Source organism: Gymnoscopelus microlampas (assembly GCF_963454915.1).
Source record: "Gymnoscopelus microlampas genome assembly, chromosome: 21".
NCBI lineage: Eukaryota > Metazoa > Chordata > Actinopteri > Myctophiformes > Myctophidae > Gymnoscopelus > Gymnoscopelus microlampas.
Window position 1 is genome coordinate 20140686 of NC_139958.1, and position 23503 is coordinate 20164188.

General features: G+C 43.2%; 1 protein-coding gene across 5 annotated transcripts in view; it reads right to left on the reverse strand.

The window, feature by feature from the left end:
* rgs3a (regulator of G protein signaling 3a) overlaps positions 1-23503 on the reverse strand; it is a 216347-nt gene that overhangs the window by 56685 nt on the left and 136159 nt on the right. For all 5 annotated transcript variants that reach the window (XM_084047372.1, XM_084047374.1, XM_084047373.1 and 2 more), the window contains one exon: positions 4599-5555. In XM_084047372.1, the coding sequence (XP_083903498.1) occupies positions 4599-5555 (957 nt within the window). The remainder of the gene's footprint in view (positions 1-4598; positions 5556-23503) is intronic.

Here is a 23503-nt window from a genome sequence, read left to right on the forward strand (position 1 = left end):
ACACACACACTGCCATTTAAGGCTTCCTCGCAACATCGCTGACTGGCTCGGATGAAGACACTAGATAAGGTGGAGTGGTGCGCCCTCTACTCCTGCAACGCCAGAGTGAACTTAAGCCAGCGGTCTTCAACGTTTTGCAGGCCAAGGACCCCTTATAGCTGAGAGAGAGATGAAGCAGGGACCCCCCACTGCACAATGTATACAATTGTGTTGCAGATTAAACTTCATAGACTTGTTTGAGAGCACTATCATCAATGTTGCATAAATTAATGTTTCTTGTTTATTTTTGTACACGTTAGCTTCTCTATTAATTCATGTTAATGTGTATTTTCAGACATTATTTAACCACTATAAGCCTCAATTGCAATACTTAGTAAACCTGACCGTTGGCTCTGTACTTGGTTTGTTCTTTTTTTTCCTTTACACCTCTTTGCCAAAAACAGCAGATCTACAAGCTCACAATGTTCCCCCGAATCAGAATCCTATCACAGAGAGATTTGGAGGACCCCCTGTAGTACCTCTGAGGACCCCCTAGGGGTCCCCGGACCCCCTGTTGAAGACCCCTGACTTAAGCCTCACTTATACTTTGTCATAATAATGGTGTCGTGCACCGACAACAGCCGGTTATAATCTATAAGCTCACAAAGAGCTTATAGATTTGCTATATGTTCGGTCCGTGACATTGTCGCATGACGGACCATAAAATAGACATAATTCATGCCACTGGCAGATTTTAAAAGTCCTCCTCCACTCAAATACGTTTTCTACAGCTAACTCCTCGTAGAGCAGCGATTCCCAACAGGTGGGCTGGGGCCCACTGGTGGGCCATGAGGGTATTGCAAGTGAGCCTCCAAAATAATTGGCTAAACACTAAGATTTGACTGATTATATACATTAACACTTAACCTGCCTGAGTTATTTCAGTTATTTTATTTAGTTATTTTGCAGTTGTCTGCCAGAGATTTTTCATTGAAATTAAAAAAGTACTCAGGAGCCGAGATACAGAATTTTTAAGTTTTAAGTTAACAAGGAAGTGGATAGGAGTCTAGATCTTCGAAAAATCATATCTCCTTGGTCTTTGGGTCAAATTTATTTATTTATTTTTTCTAAAAACGCATATATGCGTTAATGGCAGAAAATGAGTTAATATAAAGACATTATGTAAAAAAAAAAAGTTTTTCTTTAAAACCTTGAAAATTCTGTTTTCATAATGATACCAATACATAGGAACTTACTGTAACTATGCAACATCCAAGCTGGAACACAATCGATTGATTGATTATTAGAATAAACATGCTCTGAAAATGCATGCGACCCACCCATCTGACCACTTAACATGGTCAAATGGGTGGGCTCAGGGCTGCGAACACTTTCAAGATTTTTCAAGTGGGCCCTGATCCAGAAAAGGTTGGAGACCGCTGTCCTAGCATGCATGACTTGGACTACTACAGATTAGTATATGTGCAGAACTTGCCACCTGAGAGCCCTTTGTCACATTCTCCTCTGCACTCCCTCAAAAGTGTCACCATCTGAGCCAGCTGTGTGATGTCCAGTGGTGGGAAAAGTACTAAATTGTTTTACTTAAGTAAAAGTATCAATACTGCAATGTAGAAATACCCTTTTACAAGTAAAAGTCGGGAATTAAAAATGTACTCGAGTATAAGTACAAAAGTATTGGTATCAAAATGTACTTAAAGTACCAAAAGTAGAAAGTACTCATTATGCAGAATTTCACATTTCACAAAGTTTTCTAATGTATAAGATGCATAAAAATCTTTTGAAAATAGCAGACCTATAAGCTCACAATGCGTCGCATCGCGACGCATTGTGAGCTTGTAGATTGGCTATTTTCAAATGGCCGAAATGTATATATGACTGAAGTGGTTTTGAAATAATAATCAAAATCTACAAAGTAACAAGTAACAAAAGTTTTCAAATAATTGTAGTGGAGTAAAAGTACAATATTTGCCTCTCAGATGTAGTAGAGTAGAAGTAAAAGTACAGAAAATTGGAAATACTCCAGTAAAGTAAAAAATAACTCAAGATTGTACTTAAGTACAGTACTTGAGTACATGTACTTAGTTACTTTACACCACTGGTGATGTCACCATACCCACGAACCTATCATGGTCCAACATGCTGAAACCTGAAAACACTTTGCTTTTTGCTTGGGTGGTGGATAACCTTCCAAAAAGCGAGGCTTTTTATATTTACATATTTGAATATTCATAGATCCAGAATAGACGTGCTGCGCAGCCCCTTTCAGAGTTTAGGAAAACGATGTTACAACATATTAACCATAGCAGAGTACCTTTTACATACTTTAAAAAGTGTCATCTTTTGGTTTATGGCCTCTTTTCTGCACACAGTAAAATGATCCATTTGTAATTCCGAGAGTGTATGAATGTAACCAAATGGACTATTACAGTTTCCTTTATGGGTGCAAATGGAAAATTAACACTGATGACTTTATTGCTCTCTTTCTCCATTAGTCCGAATCACTGTCTATATTTTATATTAAATAACGGACATCTGCACTTATTGCAGTATAGCTTAATGACCTATCATGCAATTCATATTTGTATTGAGTCATCCAGATCAAACTTGCAAATGGACAAGCATATTCTATTTTATGATGATTTCACATTGATCTTCTCTATCATTGTGCTGTTTGTTGCCAGTTTGTGTTGTACTGCATGTCATTGAATTTCTAACAGTAATTATTGTATATACCTACTGTATGACAAATGTCGCCTATAGGATCAATACAGTCCATCATATATCATATCCTATCAATGAATTATTCCCGATTTGAAAATGTCTGACAGCCAGATGCAGGAGATGCAATGCAAACTTAACTTCTATTTAGAGTTAGACAGATCATAATCAGATATACTTCTACATGTCTGCTAAATTACCGTAATGTAATGTAAATGTACATCTTCAGTTAAAGCAGCAGTAAAGAAATCCTGTCATCGCGTAAAAGCAAAAATAACTCTATAGAAATGTACAATTAATTGAAATTAATGTTGATTCAATTAAGAACAACTAGCAGTTAACTGGCAGTCAACATCCAACATTGCTATTCTAAGAAGGCATGGAATGCTATTCCCATTTTGACCACTTGGTGTCACACTGTCTTTAGAAACGAGCACAAATCAGTGTCTGCAGTTCTGCACACAATCCAAGCACTTTTGTCTTTTGCCTGCAGGAGATGTAGAGTATATTTCTTGTAAGTCATAGCAAGTATACAGTATATGACATAGCCTGCATGATATGTGGTCATGTGAGATAAAACAGAAGTGTCAAAGGAGCGCCAGTATGTCCAAGCCACAGCTTGAATTGTGTGTACTGAGTGTGTGTGTGCGTGTGTGCGTGCGTGTTCATGTGGTGAGAAGGGGAGGGGATGGGAGCTTAAGTGGAAGTGGAAGCAGTGGTACTCCCATAAAGCCCCATATTCGCATGGGACTTGTATTACATGGGGAACAAATGTTATTTCGAAATTGCCCCCCCGATGTCTGAGTTCTGTGCTCTCGCACGGTATAAGCCAAGTCTGTATTTTACACAAATGTACTGACATTATCCACCCGGATATGATTACAAAGGGCGTTTGTATTAGGCCTATTAGATGGAACTGTCATCTCACAATCTGTTGAGATTTTCCTCTCCATGATGGAATTGAACTTGCTCTTTCTGTGAGTGGGTTGAAAGTAAAAATCCTAATGACTAATGAGACCAAATGGACCTGTAATGGATTTTATATCACTGACTCTTATGGGTCCATTGGGTTCCATTTGAACACTCTCTGAGTTAACACTGAGGATTTTAAAGTCCATCTTGAGTAGTGAGATGGGCCGAAATTTGCAGCCAAATTGCTGTCAAAACTCCAGCCAAACAACAAAAACACTATCTTAAAAACAAACTTTTACCACGATTTGACTCTGACTGAGATGTCAATTTGCACAAGACTAGAATTACAGTATCAGATGACCTCTGTGTTTGCTGAAATATGGTAGGTAATGTGCCCTGGAATTTTTACTTTACGTACTACAGTATGTGCATGTCCGATTCGCACACGATTAAGAACACAATCAACCCCCGCAATTGTTACACATGACCGGAGGGCCCCAGGTGATAGCTACTAGTCCCGTGTGAATAGGGCTCAAATTAAAACAACTTCCTCTGTGAATGTGAGAGTAAAGGTCGAACACACAGAAGGACAGAACGATAACCTCCAACTGAGATGTTTAACATTGCTACATCAAATGGACACGCTGTCTACTTCAGTGGAGTGAGATCACATGGTGTGGGTATCTCTCCACTCCAGGCCCCAACAACAACATCCTATTGAAATGCTTTGTGGCCTTTAATGCACGATAAAAGGCCACAATTTAAGTGTTCTAAAATCCAATGAAGTTGATTCGCTTGGAGTCTGACATTTGTTAACTGAACACACTAATGTGTGTGTGTGCGCGTGTGTGCGTGAGTGTGTGCGTGCGTGTGTGCGCGGCTGTGTGTGCGTGGCTCTGTGTGTGTGCGTGTGGCTGTGTGTGTGTGTGTGTGTGTGTGTGTGTGTGTGTGTGCCTCTATCTGCCTACCTTCCTCCCGGAGAACAGCACACACAGCTGATGCATGGAGCCTCCGTTCTTGGTCAGCTCCTTCTTAAGGGTCTTGGGTGACGGCAGCGACCAGCCGCCCTTGTGGTGGCGGTGCGCCGCGCCCACCTCCAGGCAGTTGATGGCGTTGTCGGAGGTGAAGCAGGGCGTGCGGGGATCCTGCAGCAGGCTGCCCTCGCTGTGGGTGCGCCGGCGGAGCGAGTTCTGCACGCTCAGCCCGCCACCGTGCTTCTCGCAGGTGGCGCCCTCCACCATGCTGCGGCGCTTGCTGTCGCTGCGCTGCAGGTAGGCGTCGTCGCTGTCGTCCTCGTCGTCCTCCTCCTCCTCCTCCTCCTCCGACTCGTCCTCGTCTTCGTCCTCGTCGTACGCCTCCTCGTCGGTGTTGGTGGAGGAGAGGCCGTCGGCGCTGAAGGAGCGGTCCAGGCGCAGCTCCGGGATGACGAAGGACGAGGAGGAGGAGGAGGGAGGCGCGTTGGTGTCCGGCGGCTCCGAGGCGGCGTCTTCGTCCGTGGTCGCGGCCGCCGCCGGGTTCAGGTTCAGGTTCAGCTCCGCTCCGTCCTCCTCCGCCTCCTCTCCTGCCCCTTCCTTCTCCACCTCCTCGATCCCAGCGTTCTGTAGATCCTCCTCTTTCCCTTCCTCTCCTCCGTCCCTCCACATCTCCATCTCGGTGCCTTCCATGCTCCTGCAGTCCTCCCCCTCGGTGGAAGGAGGTGGCGTCGGGGGCACCTTGTGACGCTCCTCCGATCCCCCGGACCCTCCCAGGGGGCTGTAGACCTCCTCCAGCTCCGACGGGTGGGGGCTGCCGAGGGTGGGCGGCTCCGAGGGGCTGGAGGGGTACAGGCTGCTCTCCTCGCCCTCGGAGCTCCGCGGGGGCAGGTGGAGACCACCCACACCTCCACCCAGCTCACAAGAAGAGGTGTCCACCTTAGGCTCCAGCATCTACAGGGAGGACAAGAAGAGGAGATGATTGTTATTTCCACCAGCGCAGCTATTATACAACCTTACAATGATCGTATAAAACCGCAGGGAGAAGCACCTCCTAGCACCGCAGTTAACAGTTAGCGACAGTTAACAGGTTTAAGGAGATACTGTAATGTACAGTAGGTTAGAGACAATGAATGTGAACAATGTTTTGTTCAAGCCCCGGGGATTTAACAGCAAATGAATGAATGGACAAGTATTGTGGTCAGACGAAATGTGAACACCCAGAAACATTAAAGCCCTTGTAACATATACCAGTAAGTTATGTGTATTCATACTGTATGCCCTCCCAGGTCTAACTACAGTACTCCCTGTTAGACAGCTAGAATTACAAGACATTCACAAGGTGAACGCAATTAACATTGTGGTGGGATGAAAAAAACATCAGTACAGAGGTCGACAGGGAATGGTTCTCTTTTTGATGTCAAGGACCCCCAAATGAATATGTATTTTGCTGTGGAGCCCCTCCCGTCTCAAACTGTTTTGTGCCAGGGACACGAGGTTTGTGTTGCAAATGTTTTTTTGGAAAATATTCCAAATTCTTCAAACATGTTCAAGATGTTTTGAAAATAGCAGATCTACAAGCAGCTATTTACAAAAAGCTGATGTACAGGGTTAGCCTGGGTAAACTGATTTTGGTGCTCTATCAACTAATTTAGCTGGGGACCCCCTGGAACCCCTTCAAGGACTGCTGTGGGTCCCTGAACCCCAATTTGAGCCTTAGAGCTAGTAGCTATAGAGGAAGATTCTGTGCTGAGGTTTGATCACATGAACATCCATTGAAAAGATGGATTTGGATTTGGAGCAGACATTTTTATGACTGAAAAAGAAACAATCTCTTCTATGAAAAAAAGTTTCAAAAGCCATATTATTAGTATGGCATATCCACAGAGAACATCAATTTAAAAAGTTATTTAGGCTTAGCATTCGTCCTCTTTGTCCATCAGAATTATATGGTGGATAAAGTTGATGTGAATGGTGCTTGACTACGCAATACAACACATTAATCTAATGTCCCATTTACCACGGGTAATTGGACATCAGATAGCATCATCTTTGGTCTGAGTTGAATTAACTTTGTGTCCAGGGCCCAGCGGTTTTCAGCTGCTTTTAACGATGTCGGTATATTCTCATGTAAGCCCTGACCACAAATCCCCAAACTGCCTACTCTGATAATGAATGTCGCTACAAATCTATAGCCCCCAATCACAGTATCACATACTGGCTTCCCTACCTCAACCTTCAGCCTATAGATAGGCTGCTATTGATCTCACGCCACTTACTGTCATATATCTTATTTCCTGCAACTTTGCCTGGCATATAGTAAGCACTACACATTATTGATTGATTGAATATTTATTAGACAAAAATGCAAAACAGCACAAGTAAAGTCAAACACTTGGTCTAAAAGGAGAACACCGAATACAATCTCAGGTATTGATGGTGGGATGGTCCATCATTTTTGTGCTACAGTTGCCAAGTTGGATGTACAGTAAAGTAATACCCAGGAAAAATCACAGCGAAAAAAATAAAACACCGTTAAAATCAATGAGTATAATATCTCTACAGTACCAAATGGAGTGTGAAATTAACCAACACATTGAAATACCTAAAGCAGTGGTTCACAAAGTGAGGTCCAGGGCCCCTCAGGGTTCCTTGAGGGAAAATCCAAATGGACACTTACAGGTCTGTAACTCCACCAGTGCACGCAGGGCAAGACCTACGTAGGAGGTTGAGTGTCTAAACGGAAATACCAGAATTTAGCGGAAATACCAGAATTTGGCGGAAGTAACGCCCAAGGAAATGACGTGGACGCTTTACAAATCTGTTAACATTCTCTGTGAATGAAACAAGTGTTGTGATTGGCCGAAAAAGATTGTTTCCGGGGGAAATACGTACGGCGGAAGTCCCGCCCCTATAGACACTCTCTGCTTTAGGTCGTGACCAGGCTCTTCTCTTCGCAGATGAGTGAGGCTGGGAATGAGGCTACTCTGAGTGTGTATAAATGGATGGTCCATTTGTTTCCATTTGTACACTCTCAGACTTGTATATGGTGGTCCTTGAAATTAAAACGTCTGAGAACCACTGACCCTATAAGAAATTGATATTAGAGTGTTCCTTGCAACTTAATACGCACGCATAACAAACATAATTCCCATACGAGGAAACACCCCCGATCTTCACTCCCGCCCCTGGACGGATCGAAATAAACAGCTTCTTCTCCATAACAGATCAATACCGGCAGAGTGAGGGCCTGCCATGAACGGCCATGCCTCCGAATTAGCACACAGACCTAAAGCCCACTATCAACATCAATCGGCTCCAACGTTATTGAGCGGTGGGTGCCAAGTGTGTGCGTGTGCTTGTTTGTGTTGTTATTGTGGGTCTATAGAGAGAGCGTGAAAGTCAAAGATGCAAAGCTAGGACACGAGGTAATTGGGTCTGACGGTTCAGCCCATTATTGACATTATCCTAAAGCAAGACGCATAGAGCAAATTATGGTACACGAGGATATCTACAAGCTCGATGCGACGCGTTGTGAGCTTGTAGATTGGCTATTTTCAAATAGCCTGGGTATAAAATAGGGCTAAAGTGGTTAATGTATATTTTATAACATAATCATTTATATCTACAAAATAACTATTAACTGGTCCTGTGTTACTGTGTAACTACTGTAGGAAAAGTTTTCAAATAATTGTAGTGGAGTAAAAGTACAATGTTTGCCTCTGAGATGTAGTGGAGTGGAAGTAAAAGTATAGACAATTGGAAGTACCTCAAAATTGTACTTAAATACTGTACTTGAGTAAATGTACTTAGTTACTTTGCACCACTGGTGACGAATGAACCTGCAGTGAATCTTGGGAGTGGAGGTGGGTGGATACAGGATTTTCAGGGGAAAAGCATCAGTCCCTAATATTGGTTATGATGAATGCCCCCATTCATTTTCCTCAATGACAAATGGAAAATGACTTCTCATGAGTCATATTTACGGGAGAAGAGATTTACCGGTCGTTATTGAACAGATATGGTCATAAACTATGACCATATCTCCCATGGGTGCCTGGTGGCTCTGCCGTTAGTTAGTGCACAGACCATTATGCTCCTTGTGCGCACGAGGACCCCCGGGTTCAAATCAGGCTGCCGTCTTGTCTCGCATAATGTATCTTTTCTCTATGCCCTTGTTTTTCTGTCTCTCTACAATGAAGTATCTGAAAATAAAGCATTAAAAGAAAATGCCTGAAGAAAATCTAATAAAAATAAAGGTCTTTCATTCACTCAGACTAATGGTTACTTTTTTTCCCAGAAATCTCATCTACAGTAGGTTACTCTGCTCCTGGGGAATCTCGTTGGTCCTGTCTATTTTACCTTCAAAGGCCACTAGTGATGCATGGTTGTATCACTGTGAGCTTCCCTCCGTCCAGGATACAACAGACTGTGTGTCAGCAAAGCTCGTAGGCTCATGAAAGAGCCTAGCCCCAACCATGGACTGTTTCAGATCCATTTTGTATGTGCGTGTGTGCGTGTGAAATTGATATTCATACACACGTGCGCACATACACAGTCACAAATGGATAATGATTAGAAGTGAGAACCATGCGCAGTTGCGCACAGTACCTTCAAGCACCTCAAAGTGTGCTATGACTTTTTCTTACTAATGTTGCCATTCTTTATTGTCTCTTTGTTATTGCTGTTATTGCTGTTAAAATGTTGAGGAACCAAAAAACAAAGTTCAGTCAGGCAGACAACTCTTGGACTGAAATAAAACTATTTATTGATACTAAACATTTATGAGCTACATATATTTTGGCGTCAAGGCTCTGTATCAATTTTATTAATTCCCTGCTAACACGAAAATATGAATAATACATAATCTGCCAAATAAATATTACAGGGAAAGAAATAGCAAGACCCCCAAAGGGGATCATAGAAATAGAGCCCACAGCTGGTTTGCAGGGGAAGCGGTGAGATTGCAGAACTACTTCATAAGGCAGCACAGCAAGCAGCAGCAGCAGCAGAACAGCAGCAGAATAGAAAGATAGCAGAGAAAGGAATGAGCATGTGAGGGGGGCGTGTTTTCATAAAAGAAATTATGAAAAAAGTAATTCTGTCACCAGAACCAAGGACGGGTGTTTTCAATGAATCTAACATGGTTAAAATGGAGTTTGAAGTTACAATGGGTCTAAATACTAAATATCCCTTTAACCACTAGTCTTAGAGAAACAGACTTTAGAGAAACAACAGAGTTACAACTGTTACTTGGATCACTTTTTTCCCATCTACACCAAATCTCTTCACCAAAAATAGCAGATCTACAAGCTCAAATTGCTCATTGTGAGTGTCTGGTCAATGCATTTCAATGAGAAAAAAAAACTTCAACATGCACGAGTGGAGCGCCCATTCGCAGCCAGTGAGAACGGCTGCACTAACATGGAGCATAAGAAAAGCAGCATCTGTGCGCTTATGCTTGTGCACCTAGTGGGTTTTAAGCCTAAGTAATGTCCAAGAAAAATAACAGAGATTGAGGAGGACTTTACTCAGACTTTTAAATCTGCTTTCACATCCCACATGCACCCATACGCACGCGCGCGCACACATGCACACAGCACACACACGCGCGCACACACACACACACACACACACACACACACAAACACACACACATTGTCCTGCTACCCGTATTCATTTCCTCTCAATATTTCAGGTTTTGAATTGAGCTGACATGTGACAGAGCAATACCCCCCCCTCCACACACGCACGCACGCACGCACGCACGCACGCACGCACGCACACACACACACACACACACACACACACACACACACTTTCGCTCACTCAGTATCCAGCTATTATATTTCAACATAGATGCAGAAGGAATTAATTAATGTGCTGTGTTTTTCCACTGCAGTGCACAGACAGTCACACACTTTCTCTTTATGTCAGTGGCTGTGCATCACTGACTATACATTGCTTTGTCAAGTACATTCCTAGAATAAATAGCCATAGCATGGCCAATATCAGATTTCAAATGACGTTGACTTTTCACAGTGACAGTTTGGCTTTTGTATGATGGTGTTCTACCCTCCAAATGTTAAATGTGATGCTAAGTGTGAGCAAAATACTGCATAACGCCCCATTGTGCAAAACAAGGCCCCTAGTGATGGAGAGTTATGTAGTTATAAAAAATAAGCTAGCCCCCCCACACAAAAAAATTGTGGTTCTTCAGCTCGGTTCATTGGGGTGGTTGAAGTGCTGGTTCTTCAGCTTTAGATTAGCTTGTTGGGCGGGAGTAATACCGTTGACTGACAACCCCTTCAGCCAATCAGCAGTGTTCCCCTTCAGCCAGTGCATTTTTACCACCTCCAGACTAATGTGACGTAAGAGGACTTTTGAGACGGCCATGCCCAAAATAGGTTACCTTATTCGGATACATGCGTGTCACTGCCCGCCCCTGCCGGTTCTCTGAATTTTTATTTTTAAATAGGCTCTGTAATGATTAATTGACCACATATATGAAGTTAAACAACTAAATTCTATCCAAACGATATCTTAAAAGTAAATTCCGTGCCTCAAAAAATAAGTTTGAGAGCGTTTTAAAACCGAAAGTAAGAAGTAAAAGCAACGCACAAAAAACAATGGCTGCCGTTCGTTTTTGGTCGGCTGCACTCGGTTCCATTCGGGCTCACTCAAACTCGCCACCTGATTGGCCAACTTTCGCTGTCAATCACAGAACGATGAGCGACGACGCTGATAGGCTCGTCCATTTGGTGAACGGGCTAGAAACGCCCAGACAAGCCTTCAGGCCATGCAGACTCCTTCCTGAAATCAAATGGAAATGAGATTTTCCGGAGGGAGGGGCTTTAACCATCACTACCCAAAACACATCCTTAACTTTTAACCTTAATTTTTGTGTCCCTCCTTTGTCTGTGTTTGGTTGATATGCAGAGCCAGGTTGTTCCATATCCCAGTATAGAAAAAGGAGCCTATTGTTATTTTACCTTTACCATAAGGAATGACATGTGCTCTTGTTGCAATAATATTGGCTTCCAACCATATCAGTTTGACAGTTCATATGTTTTTGTGAATTATATAAAACATATATGCACATACCACATGGACTCTAAAGCCTGACAACGCGTCCTCGGTTTGATTTGACCGGACCTTTTGCTGCATGTCACTCACTCCCCTCTCTCTACGCTGTACTAATTAAAGGCAAAACGAACACTTTGCCAAGAAATACAAGAAGTGCAAAAGGAAGAAAGAAAACTCAAGGTTGAAATTAATTCCCCTCCATATAAGCACATATCATGAAATTAATTTACAGTGTAGGTATTTTTAGATCTCGCTCTGAGCTACGTATAACTAGAGCAACAGAAAAGTTCTGCTTTACAATCCAATCATCTGACCGAAAAAGTATTAAAGAACTTCAACAATGAACAGAGACACGTACATTTTTGCTGTCCAAACAATCATTTATCTTCTGAGCTAAATGATTTTTTTCACCGTGTTTCTTTTTAACTTTTATGGGACATGACAGGACATTGACAAGACAGGGAAATGACAAGGGGCAACGAGGAACTAAACAAAACAAAAACAAAAAACGAAAGTAAACAAAACAAAACAGGACAGAGTTTTATACAAACCAAACATGAGTAAGTATGCGTGTGCGCACGCATAAGCACGTACGCCCACACATACCCACACACTCACATGGTTATAACCAGGATACTTTAAGGCGGGGTTGCTGAAGTGTCAGAGGTGCTCACCTCAGTGAGGAGTATTTATTTTCTATGGAATCAGTCTGGGTCAAGGGACGAGAGGGTATTAAAGAATGTAATCAGTGGTTGCCATCTATCATAAAAAGTGGAAGTTGAGCCACGTAGGGAGTATTTAACCTTTTCTGATGCAAGAAATGACATTAGGTCCTTGAGCCAGGAAGTGGTGGATGGTGGATTTGGGCCTTTCCAATGCAGGAGGATACGCCTACGGGCGATGAGAGAGGCAAAGGCTAGAACATCAAGTTCCTTCCTGGAGATACCAGCGAGTGAGTGGGGCACCCCAAAGATGGCTATCAGGGGGCATGGATCGAGGTTGATATTTAGCACGTTGCCTAGCGTGACGAAGAAGTTGGACCAGAAATCGGCCAGCCTGGGACAGGAGAAGAACATGTGGGTATGATTGGCAGGTGACAGGCCGCACCTGTCGCAGGCGTCGCTCATTCCTGGGAAAAGGTTACTGAGTTTGGCTTTTGTGAAATGGACCCTATGCAAAGTTTTGAACTGGATTAGGCTTAAGCGAGCACATGATGAAGTGTTATTGACCCTGAAGACTGCCTCTTCCCACTGTGCATCTGTCAGATCAGACTCAAGCTCCGTTTCCCATTTACCTCTGACCCCCGCGAGCGATAGCACTTTCAGAGAAGATATAATATCGTATAGTGACGAAATCCCGCCTTGTACTTTTGTGAGAGAAAGTATTTTACTAATCACGGAGTTTGTAGGAGACTGGGGAAAGGGTGTAAAATGGGTACGGGCGTAGTCGCGAACCTGGAGGTAGCGGAACAGGTGGGAGTGAGGTAAATTGAACTTGGTGCGGAGAGCTTCAAATGAGGCAAATGAGCCCTCTGAGTAGAGGTCTAGGAAATGGGTCAGACCTCTCTCTCTCCAAAGGTTGAAGGCTGAGTCTGAGCTGGAGGGTTTGAACAGATGGTTGTTGGAAATCGGGCTGTAAGGCGAGGCGGTCTGGAGCCCGAAGTGTTTTCTGAACTGGTTCCAGATTTTGAGAGTAGCGAGTACGACTGGGTTTTTTATGTAGTCAGGGCAACGAGAGGTAAGGGGGGCACAGACGAGCGCCATCAACGAAGATGGGCATGCGGAATGGCTCTCCATTATGCACCAGTTGAGGTTGGGGGAATTGTGCCAGTTCTGGATTCTCTGGAGGTTAGCTGCCCAATAATAATGTTGGAAATTTGGCAACGCTAGACCACCCTCGCTTTTGCTCTTTTGGAGAAGGGCTCTACGTGCTCTTGGGCTCTTGCCCGCCCAGATAAATGTTGAGATTGTTTTATCTAGTGAATGGAAAAATGATTTGGGTAAGAAAACCGGGAGGGATTGAAAAAGAAACAAAAGCCTTGGTAAGATGTTCATTTTGACAGAGTTGATTCTGCCTGCTAGGGAAATGGGGAGAGAGGCCCACCGAATCAGATTTTTTCTTTATTTCCGTGACTAATTTTGTGATGTTGTACTCGATTAGTAGGGAGGGGGAGTGAGCTACATTGATACCCAAGTAGCGGAAGCCGTTCGGTGACAGGCGGAATGGTATGGCGCTTTGGGTAATGAGCTTGGCTACCTCATTTATGGGGGAACACTCACTTTTGCTAATATTTAGTTTATAACCTGAGAAGGAGCCAAAGGAAGTTAAAATTTGTAAAATATTTTCTGCAGAGTTGCATGGGTCCGAAACAAAGAGCAAGAGATCGTCGGCATAGAGAGATACTCGATGTTCTCGTCCAGCTCTATAGATGCCGTTAAAGAGCGGCGAGGACTTGAGGGCGATTGATAACGGTTCGATTGCTAACGCAAAGAGCAGGGGAGAGAGAGGGCAACCTTGGCGTGTTCCTCTCGTTAAGGGGAAAAAATCAGACTTCTGAGAGTTAGTGATTACGCAGGCCGTGGGGGCAGAGTATAAGAGTTGTATCCAGGAGACAAATTTAGGCCCGAAACCAAATTTCCCTAAAACCGAGAACAGGTAATCCCACTCGACGCGATCGAAGGCTTTTTCCGCGTTGAGCGCGATAACCAATTCAGCAGGTTGCGTGTTGTCAGGCGAGAGCATGATGTTTAAAAGCCTACTGATGTTCGATGATAGCTGCCTTCCCCTGACGAAGCCCGTTTGGTCTTCGGATATAATATCTGGGAGGCAGGGGTCCAGGCGGAGTGCTAGAACTTTTGCGAGCAGCTTAACGTCTGAATTTATCAAGCTTATTGGTCTCCAACTGCCGCACTCTTCTGGTTTCTTGTCTTTCTTAAGTATGAGTGAGATAGTGGCCTGGTTCAGTAGTGGGGGGAGGGAACCTTGCTCCAGTGAGTGATTAAACATGTCTAGTAATAGGGGGGCGAAAAAAATGGGGGAACTTCTTGTAGAAGTCTATCGGGAAACCATCTGGTCCTGGTGCTTTGTTATTTTGCATTGATGTGAGGCAAGAGATGATCTCTTCTAATCGTATGGGACTCTCCAGGCTGGTCTTACAAATCGGATCTATAATGGGGAAGACTAGACTATTTAGAAAGGCGTCCATTCTGGTGTTATCAACAGGTGGTTCGGATTTATAGATATTAGAGTAGAAGGACGCAAATACTGAATTGATCTTAGAGGGGTCGGAGGTGAGAGAGTGGTCGGAGTCATATACTTGAGAGATAACATTTGAGGCTGACTGGCGCTTAAGTTGGAGAGCCAATAGACGGTTTGCTTTGTCACCATATTCGTAATGAGTACCTCTCTAGACTGTTTGAGAAGATATTCTGCTTTGCTCGTGGAGAGTAGGTCAAATTCTGTTTGCGCTTTCGCTCTGCTGGCGTATAGCTCTGGGCTGGGGGATCTGGCATATTCTCTGTCTATGCTGAGGATCGTGTCGATAAGCTCTTGCTGTCTCTGCTTAGTCTTCCTGGACATATAGGCACTGTATGACATGATCTCTCCTCTCATTGAGGCTTTCAGAGCTTCCCACAACAAGGAGGGTGACGTAGAGTCATTTCTATTAAACTCCAGAAAAATGTTGATCTTGTCTGTGATAAGATCGCAAAACTTGTCGTCGGCTAGCAATCCTGTATTGAATCTCCATTGTCTTCTTGTATTGGGCAAAATATTTAGGTCTAAGATATGAGGTGCGTGGTCCGATATAATAATGGCGGAGTATTCAGTGGACCTAACCGAAGGGAGGAGAGCTTTGTCTATAAAGAAATAGTCTATACGAGAATAACAGTGGTGGACTTTAGAGAGAAAAGAGAATTCTTTTGCAGTCGGGTGGAGAGAGCGCCATGGGTCTATACATCCCTTCTGAGCTAAATGATGGGGGTAGCCTTTCGTACTGTGGCTGTGCCCAGGACACACCCACATTTTGTGATTTTGCTAATCACAATCAAGCATAGATTAGGACATTGGTAGGAGATTGGTTCTCAACCTTTTCAGGCCGTGCCCCCCAAAATAATCATATTTGAACTGGGGACCCCCCCCGACCCTGATAAGTATTTGGAATAGTAGGAGTTGATATTATTTGACAATTTGACCAATGTTTGACTAGTTTTTATATATATAGTTTGTTGATACATTTTTATGCAGTAATGATCTTTATCTTCTTTTTTTTTGTATTAAAAAGGTCTTAAAAGTAATTAAATTGTCACTGCACTGTCATCTAGGGACCCCCCAAAACATATCATGTGGGGACCCCCCTGGGGGTCCTGACCCACAGGTTGAAAACCACTGGATTAGGAAATTAGCAGAACCCAATATCATTAGAGGACAGATAACACCTGAAGCAATTTCAGAAATGACATTGGCATTCAAAAGCAATTATGAGTATTTGTACTGAATAATACTAACCCTAAATACATTTGCGCCAAATACTATATAGTCAACAGGTGTGTATGGTGTCAAAAATCTATTCTAGATGGTGGCCTTATTGCCTTATGCTGTACAATTGTCAATTGTAATTGCTTTTGAGTGCCAATGTCATTTTTGAAAAGGCTTCAGGTGTTATCTATCTAATGATATTGGGTCCCGCCTATTTCCTAATCTATACACGCCCACCCTTTCACTATTTCTCATACCTGATGTACTGTACCTGATGAAGACCATTCAGGTCGAACCATTATACACACTAAATACTGCAAATGTCACTTTGGGAGCATCAAGAATTTATCCTAATTTTGCGTAATCCTGTATCTGTTTCAATTATCATGGGGTGTGCATGTACTCTAAAGCAGTGGTTCTCAACCTTTTCAGGCCGTGACCCCCCAAAATAACCCCATTGAACTGGGGACTCCCACCCTGATAAGCACTTGGAATGTAGGAGTTAAGGCATTTTACATACATTTTCGCTTGTATGTAAAATGTTCGCTTTAAAAAAATATATATATATTCAAAGATTTGCAGAAATGTTCACAATTTTTCAAAAATAGTAGATCTACAAGCTCATAGTGCAGCACTTGGTGCCGCGCTATGAGCCTGTAGATCTGCTATTTTTGAATAGCCAAAGAAATCTAAAATGACACAGATGCTTTCCCGGATTTAATAGGTTAACAATTTCAGGACCGTTTCTGATCTTCACTTTCAACTGGTTCGTGTCAAGATAGGACCTTTGGTGTTGTCACTGAGACTTCTAAAAGATGTTGTGTTGGGCTCTGGGAACTGTTATCCGTGCCTTCAACACATCTTGTTTAGACTACTGCAATACTCTGGAATCGGTTAATGTCCCTTGTATGGCCCCAGCTTGTTCAGAATGCACAAAGAAATTATGATATGTCACGATCCCTATCCTGGCATCCCTTCACTGGCATCCTGTGAGTTTGACAATGCATTTGAAGATTTCATTGATTACTTTTACGGCACAAATGGGTGTGTTCCCTATACTGTCGCTACATTATAGATCTTTTGACTGTATACTGCACAGCCTTAAGATCCTCAGATGATACTTTGACAAAATCCCATGGCCATGGACATTGGCTTCACAGAGGCCTATTTCACTGAGTCTACACAGTAAAAGGTTGAGCAATAATTTTCTAAAAATAAATAATGAATGGCGCACTCTCTGAGTTACAAATACACTGAGGGGTTTACTGCGTAAACAGGAACATCCATTTTCTGTGTATTTTTAGAGTTTAGAGTTTGTTTTCATAAGAGTACTCAAGGGCAGGAGAAAATAAGGCTATTTTTTCTCAGAAAGCTGATGGATAATCCATGTCTTTATCTGTAACTCTCCTCACGGGTCTCTCTCTCTAGGTTGTCCTCAGACGAGCCCGACATCGTCGCTTCCAGTCATCCCGGTTCTCCATGCATCTGGCCAGCTCTATTATGACGTATGCTGCTGTTTTCAGTGTTGACGCTATAGGGCGCTCTTTGCCATCCTATGAATGATCCTAGAAGAAGGGTGCAGCCGGAAATAACGTGATCACAACAAACCCAGCCCTGCCCGATCTAATGTTAAAGGATTCAGGAAAAAATAATCAGCTTTTTGGCGAGAACAAGCTATATTCAACAGCCAATAACTACAGCCTATAAAGAACAGAAGGTGACACGCTTTTCCCCCCCGATGGAAGCAAAGACACTCCTCCGTCTTCTGCGACACTCTGTGTCTCGATCGTCCTGGTGTCTCTTGAAAGGTTAGTAAAAACGCTCAAAAACGCTGGCAAGGGCTGATTTATTTATGTATTTACAACGGGCAGTCAATGAGTTTTAATGTCGGACGTCCTCGTGACCGGTGCCCGTGTGTTGGTTCCCACAGCACCAATTTGCTGGCTGGCAGCTCTTGATGTCTTTGGCAGTGTCCTGCTAATAGTCTCATTCTCCTGGCTGCTATTTTCTCGCTCACCCTTGGTATTCCATCATACAGATGTCTTGCTGGTAACATGTGTACTCTTGCTGATGTTAGGTACTGCACGCAACATTCTGGTACAGCACCGCGTCTAGAGACTTCTGCAGGGTTACGCGGGTGATACAGGTTAAAGTGGTTGCTCAATGATCCACTTGATGCGTAACTCTTTAATCTGTCCTTTGAGGGTGGTCTCGGCAGCCCTGGTCATCACAGATATGGCCTGAGACACAATGGAGCCACCTACACCTACCTAGTCAACTACACACACATTCCCTCTTACAGTGCCAGAACTGCTACAGTACTGTATGTGATACTTGGCAGAACACCCACATACATGCACAAACACCCACACACGCACGCACAAACAATCAAAAACACGCACTCACGCACAAACACGCACGCAGAGACACAAATACACACACAAACACACACACACACACACACACACACACACACACACACACACACACACACACACACACACACACACACACACACACACACACACACACACACACACACACACACACACACACACACACACACACACACACACACACACACACACACACACACACACACACACACACACACACACACACACACACACACACACACACACACACACACACACACAGTAGCTGACTCACATGTGTATGAAATGAGTCTTTAGGACAAACATTCCTTTTGTCTTATCTGCAGACATGAAAAGGACTGCAAGTACTGTAGTTGAACATCCTTGTTCATTTCCAAGGCCGTTTTACCGTTATCTCAGTTTCACTGAAGCCAAAAGTCATTAATTTTGCGTTTCCCTGCCATTTGACAGCATGAAGTGCATGATCAAAAGGCTCAAGAGGGAGCTTATATGAGTTATAAGCTGTGTGTGTGTGTGTGTGTGTGTGTGTGTGTGTGTGTGTGTGTGTGTGTGTGTGTGTGTGTGTGTGTGTGTGTGTAGGACAACAATACACCAGAACGGTCTCAATTTCCACATTAATAGCGCCAGGGATTTGACTCTTTTACTCTCTGTCTCAAGAGTAAAAGGACTCGATTAGGATATAAATTATTCTGGTCTCTGTATGGATTCGGTCTCATCCCACCCTCCCTCCTCGCTTTAGGTGGTCTTGAATACAGTACGATGTGTGTGTGTGCCTGCATGTTTTTGTGCATCCGGTCACCGGTGTAAAAACAAACAAACAAGTGCACTCAACAACTGGACAAGGTCATGGATGAAGCAAAAGAACACAATCCCACACCATCACCACTATCACTCCAGTATACTGCAAATAGCAGCAACACTATTAATACACAAATATATACGCTTATATACTAATTTCTGCACACAATTTGTGCAAATATTTGCACAAAAGCGAGCGGCGCTCGGTTCCGCGCTATGAGCTTGTATATCTGCTATTTTAAGTATTAGATAATGATTATAGCTGAAATCTAAAATGTCTTCATGGCATTTCATTGAATAAAATAAGTCATATGCTTCCTTTCTCCTCTTACTCTGATGGCATTGGATGAATGTAGAGACGATATTACATTTGCCAACTCCAGCCCCACCCTCCTTAAATCCAATTAGATTCAATTAGCCTGGCGGTTCCTATATTGTATTACCAAACAAACGCACATGCTCTCTCTCTCTCTCTCTCTCTCTCTCTCTCTCTCTCTCTCTCTCTCTCTCTCTCTCTCTCTCTCTCTCTCTCTCTCTCTCTCTCTCTCTCTCTCTCTCTCTCTCTCTCTCTCTCTCTCTCTCTCTCTCTCTCATATCCTCTCTCCTACTTGGTCACTCCCTCCCTCTCTTCCTCTATGTATCATAGCTAGTTAGACTAGGGTGACCAGACGTCCCTGTTTGGCCAGGATTGTCCCGGTTTAAAGCTGCGTGTCCTCCCAAGTCCCGGCAAATATCTCTAAAACACTAATATGTCCCGGTTTTCAACATTCACTACCAAATTGTCCCTGTTTTTTGCCAGAAAGTACAACAATAATAGTTGTTTTCAGTGGTTGCATAAACGTTTATCATGTTCTTTTCATGTAAACTCACCTAAACAATCAGTATACATGTGCGCGTGCATGAACGTGCATGAATGGCCGTGCACGTGCACGACAAACAACGAACGTGCACATTGATTTAAGGGTCCTGGTTTAAGAGGCTGAATATTTGGTCACGTGCAACTGTCCATCATACTACTTGATTAAAATCTTAAGAAAATAATACATTTTGGGGGGAAATGTGTTTGTTTTCTGCCTTTTTAATACAAAAAATATGTTTATGGATAACCATCAGCATCGTAACTATGTTTGTGGAAACATCAGCGTCATAGCTATAAGTTTATGGAACAATCAACGTCATAGTTCTACGTGTGTTTATGGAACTAGCAGGTGTTTTGGTGTGATGCAATCCCCCAGACAGACAGGCAGGCACACTCAGACCTGCCTTCTAGCTTCTTACAGCACTGAGATGTTTTCCTAATGATGAGACAAGGGACATGTCAACATCCTGGAAACCCATAAATGATTGACTATATTTGGGGCTAATTTGACTATTTCCCCATGCTGCTATTGCCTCTCGTACCCATAAGAGGCACTGTTTGCCGTGCATGTGTCTGAGCGAGTGTGTGTGTGTGTGTGTGTGTGTGTGTGTGTGTGTGTGTGTGTGTGTGTGTGTGTGTGTGTGTGTGTGTGTGTGTGTGTGTGTGTGTGTGTGTGTGTGTGTGTGTGTGTGTTTGCACCTATGCATTTGTCCCTCTATGCCAGTGGTTCTCAACCTGTGGTTTGGGGGGGGGGGTCCCCAGGTGACAGTAAAGTTGTCAAATAATAAAAGAAAGAGAAAATGTTTTTGAAAATAGCTGATCTACAAGCTCACAACACCGATCTGCTATTTTCACAATATTTATCTGTGGAACCAAGTCAAACTAAATGTAATGCCTCAACTCCTACAATTCAGAGTGCTTGTCGGGGTGGGGGGGTCCCCAATTCAAATATGATTATTTTGGGGGGTCGCGGATTGAAAAGGAACCACTGCTCAATGCAAACATTACAGGAATCTATTGTCCCGTTTATGGCCTATTGATTTATGAATGACAGCCAGAATTGCTTTGTGTAGTATCAATAGTTTAAGAGTCTGAGGACGGAACCATATCAGATCAATCTGTGGCGGTGGTCTCATTACATGCACCTCCATGTGCTCCGCTTTGCTCTCACCCTCTCTCTCTGGAAGAGAGGGATGATGCTGTAATGCTCATTTATCTGCCAGGCCCTCTCCATTGTGATGAAGGGAGGAAAGGGAAATAGTAGTGAAAAATGAGCTTTTCTGGAACAGGGCCCTCTTCAAAAGTCCATCTGACCGAAGTGGTCAGATGGGTGGGCCGTGCGTGTGCATTTTCTAAGCATGTTTGTCTTGATGACCAATGAATCGATTGTGTTTCCGGCTTGGATCAACGGAACCAACGTAGTATACTTGAAGAATTTATCGGTGTCACAATGAAAACACTTTTTTCAAGGTCATTTTCCTTACATTAATATTGTAATATTAATGTTATATTATCACTGAAATATCAGTAATATTATATTCACTATAATTAAAATCCATTTGCAAATCCCTCATGGCCCGCCATAGAGAACCAACGTCTGACGTAAATTACGCATCCTACCTGGGTCACGTCCCCCCCCCCATTCTGAATCCCCATAGACGTGTTTAATATCGTGTCATATAATAACTGTGTTTCAAGAACAAACTGTGATCACGGCGGTTTGACCAGTCGCGTAACGAGGCAATAGTAGGTCCTGACGTGAGGTGGTCACAGCGGGCCCTCATGAACGCGCATGCACGCTCGGACTGCGTGCGTGCATGTGTGCTCGGACTGCGGTTATTTGTGGTTTCTGATACTTTTTCGCGGGTTTGACGGATTTCGGGTACATAAACAACGGTTTTGTAACAACTACTTAACAATTACAATGTTAAGGGCCCACCCAGGTTTATTTTTTAATTCATAATTCTTTTTTTTTTTATATATCTTTTTTTTTTTTTTTCTGGGTGGGGATGGGCCCCTAACGTCATGGGCCCCAACGCAACCGCGTTGTCTGCGTGACGGTATTGACGCCCCTGGGTTTGACTCATATGGATATGAACCATCAACTGACGGTGAGAAAACGCTAACGTTACCTGCGCCAAATGATTACATTTTCACCAGAAACAGACTGTTTCAAATATGAGTGAGTGACTATCGTAAACGATACAGAGCCACCTCACTAACAATAGCACCGGGACATTTTTAAATTGTTTGGACCACAATTCTTATATGAGACGATTCTAAGATGACCCAATGTTATTCTCCATAGAGAAATGACTTCCGTTACCCAGGGGATGAACGAGTGACGCCAGGACTTCTGTACTCGATTGGGCCCTGGCCAACAGGTTAGGAGTCGCTGTTGTAGATCAAATAGGAACAAGACAACAGGATGAGACGTGAATAAACGGTAACATCCGGAGTATTAAGACTAATAGACTAACTTTTATGTCCTACCAGGGATTCGCATGAAAGACTACATTTCTACAAGAGCGAGTACACAGACCCATTAAAACACATCCAGTTAATTGAGTCAAAAGAAAAGGAAAAAATCTCACTCTTCAGTTGTAAAACAGTACCATGAGCAGAAAGAAGGCAAGCAAACTAAACTCTTTGTGTTATGTCTCTCAACTTGTACATAATTATCATTTGTGTTTTGTGTTAATGGGCCCGGTGCTGCTTTAAACCCAAGCATCCTTATTCTGGGAAAACTTTTGCAGGAAATAGTAGATCGACAAGCTCACAGTCACAACGCATTGCGTTGCGACCAGTTGGCAAGGAAGCTCACCTGGATATGAAGCCAATAAGGATGTGCTTTTCAGCACTGCAGTTCTCTCTTTATGACAAGACAATGGCCTTGTCATAAAGTAATAAATACTTTATGCTTTCAGTCACTAGTTTAAAGTCTTCTTTCAATTACCATGATATTTGGTCAATTATGGTCCCATTCATTTTTTAAATTGATAATAAAGTACGGTATGCTTCTAGGGCTTGGCTCTACTGAGTGAAGACCGCCCTCACTGCCCTTCCAGCCAATAGCCTTCGTTTCCAGTTGCTTCTCGGGACCGAATATTCCAATATGGTGGATTTGAATTTGAAGAAAAGGTCTGTAGAAACCAATGAGTGACTTCGTCCAGTCCATGGTTGGCGACTTACTGTGAGCTTTGTCGATCGACAGTTTTCAGCAAAGATAATTTCATGCAGAGCGAAAACTCTGACAAGTATAGAGCCCTGAGGGACTTTGCTCAACA